The 20,373-nt window shown below is 32.9% G+C and overlaps 2 protein-coding genes and 1 long non-coding RNA gene across 3 annotated transcripts; 2 read left to right on the forward strand and 1 right to left on the reverse strand.

Moving 5' to 3' along the window:
• Window positions 1-222: 222 nt before the first annotated feature.
• Window positions 223-8,076, forward strand: LOC134265399 (uncharacterized; the record flags this gene model as incomplete). Its single annotated transcript, XM_062747610.1, has 5 exons — window positions 223-378; window positions 666-719; window positions 961-1,020; window positions 4,494-5,728; window positions 7,210-8,076. Coding segments are annotated over 4 exons (702 nt in total), but the record flags the coding sequence as incomplete, so codon positions are not given.
• Window positions 8,077-8,108: 32 nt separating this feature from the next.
• On the forward strand, window positions 8,109-9,561 carry LOC134265383 (uncharacterized). The gene is made up of 2 exons (XR_009991746.1): window positions 8,109-8,193; window positions 8,239-9,561. It is a non-coding gene; the product is annotated as an uncharacterized LOC134265383 (long non-coding RNA).
• Window positions 9,562-16,076: 6,515 nt separating this feature from the next.
• On the reverse strand, window positions 16,077-20,077 carry LOC134265384 (28 kDa heat- and acid-stable phosphoprotein-like). The gene is made up of 7 exons (XM_062747596.1): window positions 20,007-20,077; window positions 19,360-19,487; window positions 18,897-19,022; window positions 18,150-18,277; window positions 17,581-17,732; window positions 17,112-17,167; window positions 16,077-16,402 (listed from the first exon to the last, which is right to left on the reverse strand). The coding sequence occupies exons 1-6, from the start codon at window positions 20,014-20,016 to the stop codon at window positions 17,136-17,138; spliced, it is 576 nt and encodes a 191-aa protein (XP_062603580.1). The 5' UTR covers window positions 20,017-20,077; the 3' UTR covers window positions 16,077-16,402; window positions 17,112-17,135.
• Window positions 20,078-20,373: the final 296 nt, after the last annotated feature.

Raw genomic sequence — 20,373 nt, forward strand, 5'->3', positions numbered from 1 at the left:
AAAGACTCTTAGAGAAAATGTTGGATAGCATGCAATTACCCGATACCTTAAAATTATTGTTACAGAAATCCAATAAGTTTTGACATTCCAATTTTTAAAGGCAATTTTAAACTTTCACTGAAATTATAAAAATTATAGTAAATAAATGCAATTGATAAAAACTAATTGAAAAAATACAATATTTGATGCTTTTATTAAGTACCATTCTTTGATTTTATAAAGATAAAACAAGTGGCGCCCCAGCACACCACGACAGACTCCACGCGAGATTTCTGGAGTCAAGATATCCACGTGGTGAAGGAGTCGTATTCTACGTCTAAAGGTCCTCAGAGCATGCAGCTGGCTGCCCAGGCTCGGAAACTCCTAGAGGAGTGGAGGGTCAGTATCTCATTACACAGAAGTTCCTCTAACTTTGAGATTACTAAACATGTGTACATTTAAGAAGTTTAGTACATGGTACCGTGCAGTAAAGCAAACATTAATGTAAGTGTTACAAACATTACATCTGTAAAGAAATAAAAGAAAGGCATATGAAAGACATGTGTTACTTTCATTGCAAAACAAATGAGTAAAAATGCAGGATTGTTAATTTTTATTACCAGTATTGTTACTTACTAGTCCAGTACAGTGTAACTTGCTTGATGTGTGTCATTCTTTGTTTACAGAAAAAGACAGGAGACTCTGCGGAGAACACCCTGAGACTTAGAGATATCATAGAGGTCAGTAGAGATCTCATTTTAAATCATTTCATGGTTTATTAGATTCCAGATAAGATTTTTGAGATATAAATAATGTTTAAAAATACTGGAAAATGAGGTGCTTTGGTATTTTCCTCAGAAATTAATGATTCAGTACATGCAGTTACAATCCAGTCTGAGATTTTTGGATCTGTGACATCATTTTATTAGCATGTAATGCGTATACAGAAAAGATGTCAATCCTGTATGTTTTATTTGACAGGAAGTAGAAAACAGTCCAGAGTACAATAAATTCTTGCCTAGGATTGGTGGAGGAAATCAGGTAAGGCTAATTACAGGGTGGACTTGTTTACACTGGATAGACAAATTGTAGTCAATGAATAACTGAGAAACTGTACACGCTATGTACTTGTATCTGAAACATACCTAAATTATTTCTGTCAAAAAATTATTGAAATTTCAAAATTAGTTTTATTTATAATAATGTGGATAAATAAGTGTATTTTGAGGTTCGAGATTTTTGTCAGTACATTGTATCATTATGAGTAGAATAATCCCTTCCCAATTAGCACCAGTTAGTAATTGTTTTGTTTTTTGCATGAACTTTTTCATAGGAGGGAACTTATCCGGATCTGGTATACATGTGTGGTTTTATCTTCTGTCATCTTAATTATTTCAAGTTTGTGTGTAATGACCACTGCAAAGTGTTGTGAAATCGGACGATTTTTAGTAACCGGTTACACACTTAATCTTCCGATCGAGTACCCGGTTACTCTGATGATTTTTCGCAAGTTTCCATATCTATTACATTTATGTAATACGAGTAGTTTACTCATTAGAAGTAGAAATACACATATATAAATTATAACATATGTCAACATTATTTACAAAACATGCATACACACAATATCTTCATTTTTTTTTCAATTTTTTCAATTTTTATTTTAGATTAAGGAAAAAAAGTTATTTGACAAACGAAGAAGACAAATAAATATTTTTGTATATAGTCACAAATCGCCATTTTACAATGGCTTTCATTACTTTTTCCTTTCCAGCCCCAGAAATATGTCACAATCAAGAAGAATTATTTACATACTCCATATACATGTATAATTACTGGTTAATTTGTGGAGTGTCCAGGAAACAACAGATTTTGAATCAACTGTTCTTTTAAAATACCTCCAAGCTTAATATATCTGTGGTGGCATCTTGATTGTTAAATTATTAAATGAGGTAATTATAACTCAGGTCTTCAAAAATTGTATACCCCCTGGCAATCAAAGGTATCATTATATAAACTGTGAAAACTAGAACTAGAAGATCAAGTCCAACAGTATCAAAAATTTCATTTATAAACAATATTACATTAATATTTTCTATGTATTTACTATGTAAAATGTATTTTATCCGGCAGTTTTGCTTACCGATACTCTGATCACGGTTAATCGGGTACTCGTTGACAACACTACCACTGAAGGCTTGGCCGTGTATCCATTATTTCCTGGCTTCCTAAGCATGGCTTACTATAGTATACTGTAGCACTTTTAATGGGTTACTCTGGAACTAACCTTTTGACCTTTTGGTTTGAAACCATGAAGGGGATTTCAGTATTTATTTATATTCTCAGAAAAGTAAAGCTAAACTTTTTTCCCTTAACTTCTAAATGACTTTTGGTCATTTTATAGTATTAATGGGTCAATCAAATTATTGTAGAGGAACTTCTATTATGTAAATTCTTTAAACTTTGCATGAGAGTTCAAATAAATACTGCTTAATTGTAGTTTTCCAACAGGGACCAACTAACTAAACCAAAATGAAAGCTTACATAAAGCATGTGCAGCCTGATGTTTGTTTATTTTGAATGTTAATTGATACACTTTATTGGCCATGAACAAAATAATATTTAATTTTGACAGGTATTTTGAAATTAATTCAATTTTTAAATCGTCTTTAAGGTGTACCTTACACAGGTAAATGGAGGTCAGGTAAATGACACAGGAAGTGTGTGTAAAACTGACATGCCTACTTGAGAGCATAGTTTTCCTGTTTATTTTTTTAACAATCACATATTACACAAGAATTTAAAGTGTGCAATATTATAAAGCTCCATCAGTCATAAAATTTGTTAACATTTTTAGCTTCTTCTCTTAAACTTTCATACCACTTTCAACCAAATTTGGTAAAGACCATCTATGGGCAAGGGGAAGCAAAAATTGTGAATTTCCTTGTCCCCCCAACTCCAAATGAAGGGGCTTGAGGGATGGGCCAAAACCATCAATCAACTGAATTTCAGAAATCTTCTTTACTCTTGGCCATCAATCAAACTCCTGACATGATTTTAAAAAGCAATGAGTCTTAATCAAAATTCTGAATTTCATGGCCCTAAGGTTAGGGGTTCTTGAGTTAGAATGGGTCTTTATCAATCATAAAAATACATTGATTCTTTGAAATTTCAGATTTTTTACAAGATTTGCCTTTTTTCACCTTGTGTTATGTAGTAATGTAGTGATTTTATTCACATTCATTATGGGTTATGTCGACCTAATTAATTTGAATTTCTCTAATTTAAAACCTTGTCTCTTCATATAAATATAGCCCTTTGATGAGGTCAATCCATAGATATATATCAACTTCACAGAAAAGCATATTGACCAAGCACGAAGTGGGAGGTCGATATTCTTTTCTGTGAAGTCGATATATCTATGGATTGACTGAATTAAAGGGCTACATTTGTTATATTATTTTTTACATAGATTGACAAAACAAATAATGAAAATAATGGGAAAAAGTTTTCTCTCTTTAACACTTAGAGACTAGAGATCAAAATAAATTATGCTGTTTAATGTAAATTTTTTTCCTGTATATTGATGGAGTAATTTAGAGGATTTACTTATTCAAAATACTTCATTTATTTGATTATGTTTTGTATCAATATTTGACACACATATCCAATATGTTTTAATTAATATGAAGTAGATCCTAATTCAATGTATTGTTTCGTCTCATCAAATACAGAACATTGAAAAAAATTAGTAGAAGCTGACATAAATATTTTTTTTCTAGAAACATCAAATCATACACTGTATTAGCTATGACTGAAATCAGTACTATTTGTAGTATGTGATCAAGTTTGAGCCAATCAGAGAGCTTGGAATAAATAAAAATAATATTATACTTTATACATTATTTAACCAAGATATTAAGATTACATGTTGAGATGTTCTTTGTGATGTACATCACAATCACTGCTGCATGAACACTGACCCTCTTTGGAATACAGCCTTAAACCCAGTGAATGTGTAGTACACGTATTATGAACTGTTTTCAGTACACGTATTATGAACTGTTTTCATTTGAATATATTATATTGGGACTGTAAATAGTCTATCTAATAAAAATTAATTTTTCTAATTTGAACTAATAAAAAATAAATTGATAATTTTTAAATTGTTACAATTAGTTTTGAAAAAAAAAATTTCACTTGCACTAGACTATAACATCCAGGCACATATTATTGGAGGAGGGGAGAAACGAAATTTGTATAGGCCAGTGGCTTACTTACTGATTGACCACAAAACCAGCAGTAATTGTATAATATCTTTTAAACTCTATTAATAAGCCTCAATAGATGACATAATTTGCATGTATCAAGGTCAGATTCCATATCAGACTGCATATCCCAATTTCCTTCAGTTTTATTTAATAGATAGTTTTTAAAAGAAATATTATAGACATAGATATAAGCATTTACCAGCTTTACAGACTAATGTGTGTTGTTGTTTTTTTTCTTTACAGTACTCCCGTTACTTAAAGAAAGACTTTGAAAATGCTTTACACCAAGTTCAGGAAGGACTTGTTCCTGAGACAAGAGTGGTCGAGGAGAAAACTAAAGGTGGCTACAACGTGTACAAAACATACCATGGACTCCACCCAGTGAGGCGCAGGCACCGCCCTCAGGTGACCTTTAACCTCGAAGGGGAGTCCCCAACAAAGCAGGACTCGCGCCCCATGTCTGACGGTAGTCCACAGAAAAGCCCATCAAAGAAAAGGTTTTCTCTGAATACGAAACTGTCACCTCTCACCCTGAATAGTAATCTATATACCAGGAGGAAAAGTAAAGAGAACAGCTCTGAGACCCCGCTCAGCCGATTTAAAGTCAGTAAGGTGGACAAGGAGGAGGGGCAGAATTCAGACGTGAGGGACCCCCTACTGGATTCTGAAGTATAGATAGAGTAGTAGCTAGAACTGGGATTGTTATTAGTTTATTTATTATCATGTTATTTATAGTTAGTGAAATTTATGTATTATATTCCCATAGGATAGAATTGCAGTCATGTATAAATTAACATAAAAGTACACTGTATACCCTTTGTATTTTTTCCTATAGTCCAGACAAAAACTGCTGTATGTGTGTACTTGTTTTAAAAGAAATGAAATATTGAGGAATGAGTGCTGTCTGTGTTCTTGTATGCTCTACCTGTATTGTGTAACAGATTAATATGTTATTCAATTTAAAGGTGATCATGTTAATTTCTGATGATAAGAACACACATACAGTAGATGGTAGTAGAGGCTCGTCCCGCTGTTATATTAATTAGGTGTTGAATTCCCTTCATATTTATGTACTGAATAAGTGGAAATTATAGCGAGGCGCAAATTCAGCGATTTGTCCTTAAAAATTGGTATTTTATTTTTAGCGAGGTAGTTTTAAACTGCTTTTTAAAGAAGCTATTACAAAAAAAGAGAAACTAATTTTTAACGACATTCAATTATAGCAATGTCAATACTCTTGCTAATATAAATGCCAAAATAAAATCCTCGCTAAAAATTCTGCTTATTCGGTGTTAAGAAGCTCCCTCTCTGGCTGTGCTACTATTATTATCAGATATTTATGTACTGTAGATGTCAAACCACTGCAGGGTATATATAGTGAACACTGAGTTTTATTACGCTAGCATTATATTTTTAAAGGGTTGATGTATTTAATTATTGATTACATGTTAACAGAATCTCCAAGGTTCATTTTACATGTGTATTTATACCCCCCGCAAACGAAGTTTGGGGGGTATATAGGAATCACCTTGTCCGTCTGTCTGTCTGTCCGTGTCTAGCTGTCCGTCCGTCCGTCTGTCTGTCTTCACTGAAAGTGATCTTTTTTACAGAGGGACATTATCTACTACTCCACACTAAGATTGCTCATGACCTAAGGGTGTGTCATGACCTTGACCCAAGGTCATTTGGGGAAGTTCAAGGTCACTGGAAGAAAAATTTCATAATTCGTGTTCGGTCCATATCTTTTTTATTGATAAACATGGTAGGTTCACATTTCACACAAAGATTGCCCATGACCCAAGGGTGTGTCATGACCCTGACCCAAGGTCATTTGGGAAAGTTCAAAGTCACAGGAAGAAAATTTTCAAAAGTCATGTTTGATACATATCTCTTATGGATAAACTTGGTAGGTTCTCATTTCACACAAAGATTGCCCATGACCCAAGGGTGTGTCATGACCTTGACCCAAGGTCATTTTGGAAAGTTCAAGGTCACTGGAAGAAAATTTTCATAATTCCTGTCCGGTCCATATCTTTCTTATGGATAAACTTGGTAGGTTTTTATTTCACACAAAGATTGCCCATGACCCAAGGGTGTGTCATGACCTTGACCCAAGGTCATTTGGGGAATCAAGGTCACTGGAAGAAAAATATCATAATTTGTGTGATCTCTTATGGATAAACTTGGTAGATTCTCATTTCACACAAAGATTGCCCATGACCCAAGGGTGTGTCATGACCTTGACCCAAGGTCATTTGGGGAAGTTCAAGGTCACTGGAAGAAAAATTTCATAATTCATGTACGGTCCATATCTTTCTTATGGATAAACTTGGTAGGTTCTCATTTCACACAAAGATTGCCCATGACCCAAGGGTGTGTCATGACCTTGACCCAAGGTCATTTTGGAAAGTTCAAGGTCACTGGAAGAAAATTTTCATAATTCCTGTCCGGTCCATATCTTTCTTATGGATAAACTTGGTAGGTTTTTATTTCACACAAAGATTGCCCATGACCCAAGGGTGTGTCATGACCTTGACCCAAGGTCATTTGGGGAACTTCAAGGTCACTGGAAGAAAAATATCATAATTTGTGTCCGGTCCATATCTTTCTTATGGATAAACTTGGTGATTCTCATTTCACACAAAGATTGCCCATGACCCAAGGGTGTGTCATGACCTTGACCCAAGGTCATTTGGGGAAGTTCAAGGTCACTGGAAGAAAAATTTCATAATTCAAGTCAGGTCCATATCTTTCTTATGGATAAACTTGGTAGGTTCGCATTTCACTGAAAGATTGCCCATGACCCAAGGGTGTGTCATGACCTTGACCCAAGGTTATTTGGGGAAGTTCAAGGTCACTGGAAGAAAAATTTCATAATTCGTGTTTGATACATATCTTTATTATGGAAAAACTTTCTTCTGAAAAACCCAGCGGGGGGTATTTTGTCCCGTTTGGACAGTTCTAGTTTATAGTTTCACTGAAAGTGATTGTAATGTTATTTGTTGATTTTAGAGATTAAGGGAGATCAGCTTTTAGTGTGTTATAGGAAATCAATTATTAATATACATATGATCTCATAAAGTGAAATAGTTTATGGCAATTTATAATCCACTACCCAAAAATGTTTTATCCTTATTTACCTGTATCGAAATATATAGATAACACATGATAAATCTGTCTGATTCGACATTTACTGAGAGACACAATTTGTGTCTGAAAAGACATGGTATTGGATTACAAAGTGTCAAGAGTGTGACATAAGAAAACAAAACAATGAATATAAAGGTCAGAATTCACAGTGAAATGAATTATACAGGTGTCAGATTAGACATTTTGCACTGTATTGTTTTGAGTGATGTTTTGTGTAAACTCTTCAGCGGAGGCTAAAAGTTGAATTTTTAGCAGATTGTTTTTTTTTAATGTATTGCCCTAATGATTAGCATTTTTTTAATGGACTAGTTTTTAAATTCTTTATGTTTACAATGAGAAAGGAAAGTGCCTTTACTTGAATTTTTAAAACTTACAAAATAACGACAATCTCTGAACTGACTGATAGGCACATCAGAAGGTATGAACTCGTATTCTGCTTAAATTCTCGTCTTAGTGGTCTTAGTGCACTTAATAGTGTTAGGTAGAGTTCTCTTCATCTGTTCTGTAAGTGCATGTATAGTATTTGTTTCTAGACACCGAAATACTTAATAGGGCATTCTAACTTTTGTTAAATTGGTACTTTGATCTTTTTTTTATTTAAGATTTTGTTCAGTGTTGTCTCTGAATGATGATGCTATTTTTACATTCCTATAGTGTAGGATTTCCAGCTTCTAGAAAATAACTTCCGGGTTTTTTTTGTTCAAAAAATGATTGATAATCAGTGCTAAATTATTCCAGAAAAGCAGTATTCTAATTATCAACGATGTCATTTTTCTTGTATTAATTATTACAGGTCTAATTATCAACGAGGTCATTTTCCTTGCATTAACTATTACAGGTCTGGAACATTCCTTAGGCTGTGGTTCGTAAAACAAATGGCCATGGTCTGTACACCTAAATACCTCATTATGTTGACATTGTTCAGGGCTTGTCAACGCTAAATATTTGTGATATTATTACGTTCAGCATATATGCATAGCTTTATTTACAGCTGCTGAACAGAGCACAGCAATCTTATTTCACCTTTTTACACTTTTAGCATACGCATGTGTCCATTTTTCTTAGTACTTCTTATTTGATGTCTTACACAGTTAAGTGTGTAATTGTTAAGTTTTTTTGTGTAGAAAATTTTATATATTTTATGATTAATTAATAATAATCTATGATCATTACTTTGTTTGTAAAAGAGCATGTTGTTAATGGAATCCCCTTTGTTCATCACCTTGCAGAATTTATGTCTGTCAAGAAACGTTTAACCTTATGTGGCAGGATCAGGCTTCAGGGACATAAAACTTACACAAGCTCACTTTTGATCTCAGTCTCACTTCTACTACTGGAGGATAAAGTGAAAATGATGGAGATCAAATAGGGAGTTGGTCTTAACTTTTTTGGTCTTGTGGCCAGATTTCTGATGTAAAGAATGATCCCAGGGCAGTTTTGTAAAAATGATTATTCAGAGAATAATGTGAAAAGTAGACATATGACAAAAAGTTATCTTCTGATTTTGTATGAAAAAAGTTTTTAAAAAGTCCACGATCAGTGAATACTGTAAATCAACTATTATAACCGACATCTTTTATTCATATGTCAGTTTGAAATCAAACTTTGAGACAGATGAAACATTCTTTATAAGTGCATTGCAAATTATTTGGTGTACAGCGATTAATATTCGTGAATTCAAGTAGGTTGCGAAACTTGATGATATTTCTCACACATTAATAAAAGTTGGTTTACAGTACATTAATTCCAAGGTTGCTGGTCAACAAGCATGAAATTCTGAGGTGTACATTGGATGCTGCCCTAGACACCACAGGGTGTAATGGATAATGATGATGATTATGGATACTAACTACAGCTAGCTTGTCAAAAAGGGAGGATAGTAGGACTGCATGTTTGTTCTGTTCCTTTGTTTTTTGGGGAGTGAGTGTTTAGATTTCATAAAAAATGTATTTTACATATCGTTACAAATGGGTTTTTCTGTTATAATTTTGTGTTGTATGATTTATAGATTATTGTGTGTAGTTTTGTCTTGCTTATTAATTTATGATTTAAGCCATATGATTAAATACCAGATGTATTTATTAGTTAGGATAACTTGTTTTACTTTATACAAAAATTATATATCTATTACGATTGTATTAAAGTTTGCGGACAGACGAAAGCTTGTTGAATCTTTATTTTTGTACATATCTCATTCACATGCTTTGGCTCATAGAGAGAATGGAGAAACATATATGATAAAACAGAAAAAATCAGATGATTTTATGCTTCCGTTCGGGGGTATAAAGTTTTTGTCGTGTTCGTTTTCTGTCTGTTTATTTGTCTGCAAAAACTTTAACCTTGCCCATAACTTTTGATTTAGTGGAGCTATGACTTTCATATTTCACATGTGTATTCCTTGTGATAAGACCTTTCTTTGGGTACCACCAAAAATTTGAACTTTTGACTTCGACCTTGGAGTTTGACCCACTTTACACAAAAATTCCAAATTTTTACTTTGGCCATAACTTATGAACAGTTGATACCAGGACATTTATACTTCACATTTATATTCTTTGTGGCAAGACCTTTCATTGATACCACCAACCTTGACCTGTTGACCTTGGAGATTTACATACTAATGAAAAAACCTTAACCTTGGCAATAACTTTTGAACGATAAGGGCTAGAGCTTTCATACTTCATGTATGTAATCCTTGTAAGAAGACACTTCATTGGATACCAAGAGCTTCAACCCTTTTACTTTGACCTTGGAGTTTGACCTACTTTTAAAAAACAAACCTTGACCATATCTTTTAAAGGGTTAGAGCTAGTGCTTTCATACTTTATTTTTTCAGTCCTTGTGACAAGACCTTTCATTTGATATCAAGATCTTTGACCTTGACCTTAGAGTTTGGCCTACTTTTAATATTTTTTTACCTTGGCCATAACTTTTAAACAGTTAGGGATAGAGCTTCCATACTTCACATATGTATTCTTTGTGGCAAGAGCATTTATTGGATACCTATAACCTTGAACTTTTGACCTTGATCTTGGAGATTTCTGGACTTAACCTTGTCAATAACTTTTAATGGTTAGGGGTAGGGCCTCCATGCTTCACATATGTATTCTTTGTGGCAAGTCTTTTATTGGATACCAATACTAATAACCTTGACCTTCTGACCTTGATAATTTCTGTACTTATGAAAAAAAACTTTAGTCTGGCCATAGCTTGGGAACAGATGGTGCAGGGCTTTTGTATTTCCAGTTAGGAGACCCTACTTTGGGTACCAAAATATTAAATTTGCCTTTAAGAAAAGTTTAATTTTCACTATGTTACCATACAGTGGCATCAGTGTTTCACAAACACATCTTGTATTCTTTGTTGGATAAAATTATGACATCGATCAGAATTTGAACTCTGTAAAATTATTTACTTTTACAAAGGATTATAATCCTGTTTCTACAGTTCCTCGTGATGGATAGCTTGGAGAGGTTCGGATTGCTCTTTTACAGATGCAGTAAAGACATATGGCCAAAATTGGTCAGAGTCTTAAATTTACAAGAATTTCTGTTACAGTCAATGACTTTAGGCTATATATTCTTATTTGTGATTCATGTTATCGACATTGATCAAATATATGACATAAACATTAATAAACAAGTGGCCCTTGAGTCACAACGTTCACCTGAGTATAATTGGCCCTGTTGTTTTTCACCATAATTTCCTCCTTGTAATACCTCTTGGGGAGGATGCTTCCCCATAAGTTTCATAGCTTTTCTGGCCCAGTAGTTCTGAAGAAGATTTTTAAAGATTTTTCTCATATATATTTGAGTGTAAAAATTGAATTCCCTATTGTGTCCCTGCCCTTCCTGTTGGTCACTAGCTAAATATGGATACTGTAGACATGCAGATAATTAACTAATTATGGATACAGTAGACATACTGATGACAACTGGCTAAGTATGGATACTGTAGATATACTAATGACTACTGGCTAAGTATGGATACTGTATACATACTAATGACTACTGTATAAGTATGGGTACTGTAGACATTCTAATGACCACTGTATAAGTATGGGTACTGTAGACATTCTAATGACCACTGTATAAGTATGGTTACTGTAGACATACTAATGACTTCTGGCTAAGTATGGATACTGTAGACATTCTGATGACCACTGTATAAGTATGGATACTGTAGACATTCTGATGACTACTGTATAAGTATGGATACTGTAGACATTCTAATGACTACTGGCTAAGTATGGATGCTGTAGACATTCTGATGACCACTGGCTAAGTATGGATACTGTAGACATTCTAATGACCACTGTATAAGTATGGATACTGTAGACATTCTAATGACTACTGGCTAAGTATGGATACTGTAGACATTCTGATGACTACTGGCTAAGTAATGATATTGTCTACATTCTGATGACTACTGGCTAAGTATGGATACTGTAGACAATCTAATGACTACTGGCTCAGTATGGATACTGTAGACATACTAATGACTACTGGCTAAGTATGGATACTGTAGACATTCTAATGACTACTGGCTAAGTATGGATACTGTAGACATACTAATGACTACTGGCTAAGTATGGATACTGTAGACTACTGGCTAAGTATGGATATTGTCAACATTCTGATAACTACTGGCTAAGTATGGATACTGTAGACATTCTGATGACTACAGACTTAGTATGGATACTGCAGACATTATAATGACTACTGGCTAAGTATGGATACTGTAGACATTCTAATGACCGTTGCATAAGTATGGATACTGTAGACATTCTGATGACCACTGTATAAGTATGAATAATGTAGACATTCTAATGACCACTGTATAAGTATGGATATGACCGACCTACTGATGACTATTGGCTAAGTATGGATACTGTAGACATTCTGATGATCACTGTATAAGTATGGATACTGTAGACACTCTGATGACCACTGTATAAGTATGGATACTGTAGACATTCTTATGACCACTGTGTACGTATGGATACTGTAGAAATTCTAATGACCACTGTATAAGTATGGATACTGTAGACATTCTAATGACCACTGTATAAGTATGGATACTGTAGTCATTCTGATGACCACTGTATAAGTATGGATACTGTAAACATTCTAATGACTACTGACTTTATATTACAACTGTACACTTACTGATGAATACTGACTAAGTATAGATACTGTACATATTCTGATGACTACTGACTTTATATTACAACTGTGACTTACTGATGAATACTGACTAAGTATGGATACTGTACATATTCTGATGACTACTGACTTTATATTACAACTGTAGACTTACTGATGAATACTGACTAAGTATGGATACTGTACATATTCTGATGACTACTGACTTTATATTACAACTGTAGACTTACTGATGAATACTGACTAAGTATGGATACTGTATATATTCTGATGACTACTGACTTTATATTACAACTGTAGACTTACTGATGAATACTGACTAAGTATGGATACTGTACATATTCTGATGACTACTGACTTTATATTACAACTGTACTTACTGATGAATACTGACTAAGTATGGATACTGTACATATTCTGATGACTACTGACTTTATATTACAACTAGGGCTGTGCAATACCGGTATAAGTATATTGGATTACATGTAATATATCTGATATGAAAATCAGATACTGTATAAGTATGGATATATGAAAACCTCCTTTATTGTAGAAACTGCTGAAATAATACTTGCAACTTCAACAGGCCTTTTTAATGTAGTTAAAAAAAATACTTCGTCAGCTTTCAGAGGCAGATAGAGAGAAAAGAGAGAGAGAGAGGAATCTTTTCATTCAGTCACTGTCGCAATTTTAAATATCTTACTTTAAAATAAAATCAATAATTAATAAAAAGACCTTTAAATAAAATTATTAAGAAAGAAAATATAAAACATTTATACAGGGTGTATACTGTATACCATGTATATACTGTGGATCTCATGGAATCAATCTACACGATCGACGTTGAATGTTAAGTTCAAGATAGATATTACAAAAAATAAATGGCCATCCATGTTTTCACTTGATACAGTGTTGCTTTTTATTATTTTTTAACAAGTTTCTTGCCATTTTAATGACCTTCATGCTATAAGTATGTATATTAAAACAATAGAAATAGGCCAATGCAGTTCCTGAAGTATGTCATAATGTGAAATTTCTGATGACTAAAACACCAAACGTATAAATATCACAATTTCTTTCTGGCTTTAATTTTGTTCTGTGACCACATAAAATTTCCATATAGCATGTATTGTTTTAATCATTAAGTTACATTTTATGCTATTTCAATAAAACACCCGCCCCCCCAAAAAATTGTATAAAGAATATACTATGCATAAACTTTTTTTTCCAATTTGAAAGTAAATCAAATGAGTACATTTTGTTTTAATATTTTACCTGGTACTTGATTAAAAGTTATTATAATTATGTGTGCGATTAATGTCATATCCACCGCCCCCTTTAAAATTTATAGATAAATTCAAATAGTTTTTGAAATTGACAGCATTTTAAACTTTCTGCACAAATTTATTAATGATAATTAATCTACAATATATCGCAATATATTGCAATATTCAATGTAAAATATTGCAATATATCGCAATATGGTTTTCACTCGCAATACCCAACTCTAATTACAACTGTAGACTTACTGATGAATACTGACTAAGTATGGATACTGTACATATTCTGATGACTACTGACTTTATATTACAACTGTAGACTTACTGATGAATACTGACTAAGTATGGATACTGTACATATTCTGATGACTACTGACTTTATATTACAACTGTAGACTTACTGATGAATACTGACTAAGTATGGATACTGTACATATTCTGATGACTACTGACTTTATATTACAACTGTAGACTTTCTAATGAATACTGACTAAGTATGGATACTGTACATATTCTGATGACTACTGACTTTATATTACAACTGTAGACTTACTGATGAATACTGACTAAGTATGGATACTGTACATATTCTGATGACTACTGACTTTATATTACAACTGTAGACTTACTGATGAATACTGACTAAGTATGGATACTGTACATATTCTGATGACTACTGACTTTATATTACAACCGTAGACTTACTGATGAATACTGACTAAGTATGGATACTGTACATATTCTGATGACTACTGACTTTATATTACAACTGTAGACTTACTGATGAATACTGGCTAAGTATGGATACTGTACATATTCTGATGACTACTGACTTTATATTACAACTGTAGACTTACTGATGAATACTGACTAAGTATGGATACTGTACATATTCTGATGACTACAGGCTAAGTATAGATACTGTCGACATTCTTACGACTACTGGCTAAGTATGGATATTACATACATGGTGGCAATTACTGATAAGCACAATTACTTTAAACATTATAATGACTACTAGCTAAGTATGACACTGTAGATATAACCTTATGAGTATGATTACATTGGACATACTGATGATCACTGGCTATAAGTATAGGTACTGTAGGATCACTAATGACTACTGACTAAATATTACAACAGCAGACTTACTGATGGCTACTTACTAAATATGAGACTTCATGGGTGTACTACTGACTAATTACGACTTAAGTTGATGTACTGATGACAACTGGATAAGTACAGTTAAGTATATATGTATGTACCTGAACTGAATGAACACTGCTGATGGAATGGATTTTAGTGTAACCACTGAGCATCACTTTGATTCACATAATTATACTTATATCTTGATTCACTGACACTGAATAACTTTGAAAAATAAGTTTTTTTCCATTGAATTTTATTGATTATGCAATGGAACAAAGCATGGTTGACATCATTATACAATGTAGTAATCTAATTACAGTGACAAATTGATGGGAAGAGAAAAACAATTCATGAAAATAACATTTCACAAGGATCAAAGAATTACAGAAATTACTACAACCCGCACCAGGCAAAAAAAAATTAAAATTGAAGAAAGCGTATAATTAGCACTATTTTCTTATGGTAGCATCTTCATCTTCAAACATAGAGGCTACATGCTTAAAATTGTAGTGCATGTACAAATAAAACTTTGCAATGAACTTTTTATCTTGTGTACAATTCTGGTAAGTCAAATATTAGTCGTGTTTAAGAATTTTCTTGATATTTATTTCAAGTATTCACAAAAGTTATATTTTGCCTACAATTGTATGGTTTTTCCGCTGGATTCTAAAAAGAAGAAAAATATTTCTTCGAGACTTAAGCTTCTGAATACTGTAAAAGCACAAATATTCGTGGGGTGGTTAAATTTCGTTTAATTCTTTGTTAACAATTTTCAACTAAATTAAATCCCACACGAAATTTTTATATGGTTATATATTGGATTGAGTTACCTTCAAAACAACAAAATTAAATACCCAAGAATCTATTACAGAAGACAAATCAATGAAATTTTGTCCCCATGAAAATTTGTGCTTCTCCAGTAATACAGATACATGCATTCAACATTCCTTTTTTATGATCTACATTGTAACTAGAATCATAGTTTGCTCTATCATTCTGCATTATCATGAAGGGACATATATTTCATACATTCATATTTTTATATTTCCTAAAAACACACTAAGGCAGTGAAAAAAAAATAGTTACAAGATAGATAATATGAAATTTGATATATTATAACAACTCTAATGCATCTAAATAGTTTACATACAGTATATTTTCTTATATTTACTATTTTAAATACAACTTTTTCCTGTCTTGGTTCTTGGAGAACTGTTTAATCTTGTGCTGTTTATAATTCAGATAAGAAGCAGAGAAACTGGTGTTGATTATCGAAAAACATCAAAAACTTGAGGATATTTTCTTTTCCTTTTCTGACAACAGAGTAATATCCCTTGACAGAAAAAATGTTAATCCTCGTCTCATCAAATGTACAGCAGACTCAAGATCTCAAAAGCTCCAACCTTGTCTGAAAAATATTAATAAAGATAGAAAATAATCAGGTACAAAACAGAAAAAATAAAAAATAAGCATCTGTACACTGCTTTAACATTATTATACCCCCCGCTTGAAAAGTGGGAGGGTATACAGTAATCGTTAATTCCGTCCGTCTGTACGTCTGTCCGTCCGTCTATTACGCTTTGGGGTACCCATCTCTTATCCGCAACTCCTCTCATACCACTGAATGAAATTTGATGAAACTTTCACAGAATCTTTATTACATATTGCCATTGTGCACCTCCTATTTTACTTTTTGATCAGACACATATTTTGGGTTTCCCGGCCACAGCAAAACATGGACTTTGCCATTATAACTATATGGAGGCGGGGGGTATCATTTAGTGAGCTCATCGCTCACAGTACCTCTAGTTAGTGAATAATAATTGGTTGGCAGTAAATAATTTATCGATGCTTATGATCAAAGGCTTGTTTATTTCTTTTCCTGCTTGTCCATGAACATAATTAAATGTTCAAACAATAATTAAGACTTCAATGCTTATACTTCATATGAACACAAATAAAATTCTGAGAGGCACCTCTTACATAAAATAACAAGAATTATTATAGATGTTTTCAGAAGTATTTTAATAAGCATAAAAACATTTATCAGTATTTGTCAATGCATTGAAATAGCCACAGAAATCCTATTGTTTATAATCTGGAACTCTGTTACTTACTTTATTTACTAGTGTTATCTTGTATCAGCTTTTACTTCCCTTTGCCTCCTCTGCAGCTACAATAATGAATACATGTAATGAATTTTATTTTTGAGAGTTCTGAAAAGGTAAATATGGTACACACAATGTTGAGAATCTGATAGATCTAAATAGACTATAAAACTGTATGTACCTGCATTCCATGGTATAAATAGTTCCAATACCCGCTTTTCACATTTTAATATGTGAAATTACATTTAAATGATACTTTTTACCATTTCAAAAAATCAACGAAAGGACTGTAATTTATTACTTGTTCATTTAAATAAATTAATTTTTTTTGGAAAGACTGGCATAAAATAATAACTAAACCCTACTCAAGTTTAAACTTAGACTACAGTAATAGTTCCTATACCTTTCCTATCGATTACATTCAGACTTAAGTAATAATTCCTGTATCTTTCCTTTCAATTACTTTAAGATTTCTTACCTTTCCGCTCCTCCTCCCTCTTTTTAGCTGCCTCTTCTCTCTGTTTCCGTATAATGGCCAGGCGAGCTAAGTCCGCCCGAGCCTCGTCTGTTTTCCCCTCCATGTGGAGCTGTTGATAGCGAGCTTTAGCTTGCTGTTTCTCTATTTCTTCCCTTTAAATAAAAGAAATTTGTCACATTTATTTTCAAAAATAAGATTTTGAGACCTAGAAGATAAATGATGTGTGACAATCTTCTTTTCTTTGTGAATATACATAATACAATAATTTTTTATTTTTATTATTCACATACTGTTAGCTTTGTCTTCTCACCTATCCATAAATGTGATTGATATACCCGACTATAATACTGTAGACCACTTAATTTTTGCTACACCTGGTTTTCGCAAGATAGTCATTTACTCTTGATAAGTTAAATTTTCACGAATTGTGGTAATATTGCTCAATGTAATCCTAAGGAATACTATTACAAGCGAGAATTAAAATTTCACGAGCACACTGTTAGTGTAATTATGTGAAAATAAAGTTCTCACGAATAAAAAGTGATTTACAGTCTCCAGTATTTCCTTACCTTTCCCGTCTCGTTAGCTGGGTTTTCCCGCCTGTATCCAGTTCTGTGACTTTCTTTAGCTGCCTTCCGCCGGCCCGGTTTGGATTTTGAATGTCTATCAAATGTTCCACACCTTTTGCTTTCCTGTCCTGAAAATAAGAGATTCAATAATCCTCCCTATTTCTAACACAGGCACCTGATGTTACTTATTTTTCTTTTAATAAAAAAATAACCCCCTACCTAGTTTATTATTATAGGTAAGGGGTATATTTTATTAAAAGAAAAATAAGTAAAGTTAGGTGCCTATGATTTTTCTATATAGAACAACGATTTTCCAATAATGTATGCTTCGATTTGTCTTAGCTATGAATAAATTTGAAGAATTCAATAAAAATCAAGATTTTAAAAGTGTACAATTGATCACTAATACAGTACTTCAAAATAAAATTTATTGGGTTTTGTTTTATAAAATCATAGTTGAATGTGGATACCTTCTCTTTAAAAATTTTATTAACCTAAAATATCCATAATTTTGAAGACATTTCAAGTTTCCTGATAAACCATCATTTATTAAATCAATGATATTTGGTAACAAAAGTAAAATACTAAGCTCAAGCAAAACACAATTAAATGCAAAGTAAAGGTTGATTCAATCGTTCAAATTACTGACAGATTAATCCAGTTTTCAGTAAAAACATAATGCTAAGTTGATGAAATCAATAACTGAGAATAACATGCGATATGAACACTTGATTCTGGTTGGTTTACCTCGTCGTCACTGTCCTCTTCTGAGTCCGAGTCGGAGGGAGGGAGGTCCCCCGGGGCCCCTCTGCTCTGGGGGGTGGCCTGATTCCCCTCCTCCTCTTCTTCATCACTCTCTATACCCTGCTGTCTCTATAATAATCAATCCATATAAAGACTGTAAGATTTTAACCCTTTAATACAATATATACTATGCTGTCTCTGTAATAATCAATCTATACTTAGACTCCTAATAATCTCTACATCATATCAGTCATACCAGCAATTTCATTCTTGTAAGTTGTTGTTCCAATTTAAATCAAGTAAAATTTGACAATTAATTCCAACTGTTTCTATAAAATCTTTATAGTATCATAACTTCATGAATAAATCCCTCAATGTCAAGAAAATTAGTGACTTCACAATATATCACATTTGCGTGGCCTGTATGAACCAAAAAAGCTAAATCCACCATGGTTAGAATATTTACCCTCCAGTCCTGTTGTTTTTTATCTCTTTCCTGTTGCTGTTTAAGCTCCTCTGCATCTGTGAAATGTCGTCTCTGTCCTTTGTAGTTTTTCTTGGGACCATATCCCCCTCCCCTTCCGCCACGCCCTCCTATCAAACAATAAACAAGCCTTAATTGTCAAGAAATTCAAATTAAGAAGGACGAGGTTATTGGGTATGGACTTAACACTTTCATAATTTATCATGCACATGATGGGACTCAATGGAGGCATGTCAAACCAATAAAACAACTAAAATGTCAGAAACACTGTGGTTTTAGAACTAGAAGCTTAAACATGTTAAATAATTTTTTAACAATCATATCATATATAATTTGAAGAGGAAATTCGAGCTGATTTCAAACAAACAGCTTTACTAAACCCTTTACATCGATTTTTAAACCTGAATGAATTTCAGAGATGACATATTTCGTATTTTAGGTTAACAAACTATTTATTTTCTTTGGATTTAATTAGATAAAACTCAACAACCACACATTTGGTGGTTGACTGTAACCACAGACTTTCAGCTATTAATGGGCTTATTTCACATTCTAACTGAATAACTAAAATTTGACTACTATATTTTACCCCCTAAAAAGAAAATGAATTGTGTTATAAACATATTTACCTCTTGGCATGTTTAGATGAAATCAGCCACACTTCGCCTTTTTTCTCAAGGGAGTAGTTCGTATTTATATTCGATGCATGTTGTTTCGGCCTTTCTTCAGTTCGGCCCGAGGTTCGTTCGGCCTCAAGTTTTTTCGGACTGTAGCAATTTCGGCATTAGATACCTAGTCGTTTCGGCCTGGGTTGAAGAAAGTGGTAAAAATATGATAAAAGAGAAAACGATAAAAAATGATTTAAAAAAAAATGATAAAGAAATGGAGTGAATAAATCTTTTTTGAAATTATTTTATTGTTTTGTGTTTTAAAATTGAAGTTGATAAACAACTGCTATTGATTGATTGTTCACACAAGTAGAAAACTTCGGCATCA

This window comes from Saccostrea cucullata, unplaced genomic scaffold (genome assembly GCF_032062105.1).
Source record: "Saccostrea cucullata isolate Sc308-1 unplaced genomic scaffold, CSIRO_AGI_Scuc_v1 ctg301, whole genome shotgun sequence".
Classification (NCBI taxonomy): domain Eukaryota; kingdom Metazoa; phylum Mollusca; class Bivalvia; order Ostreida; family Ostreidae; genus Saccostrea; species Saccostrea cuccullata.

Coding starts and splice junctions, on each gene's coding strand:
- LOC134265384 (XM_062747596.1), bottom strand. Junction 19,023..19,359: donor AAAAACAACAGGACTGGAGG/GTAAATATTCTA, acceptor TGATTATTATAG/AGACAGCAGGGTATAGAGAG. Junction 17,168..17,580: donor GAGGGAGGAGGAGCGGAAAG/GTAAGAAATCTT, acceptor TCATTATTGTAG/CTGCAGAGGAGGCAAAGGGA.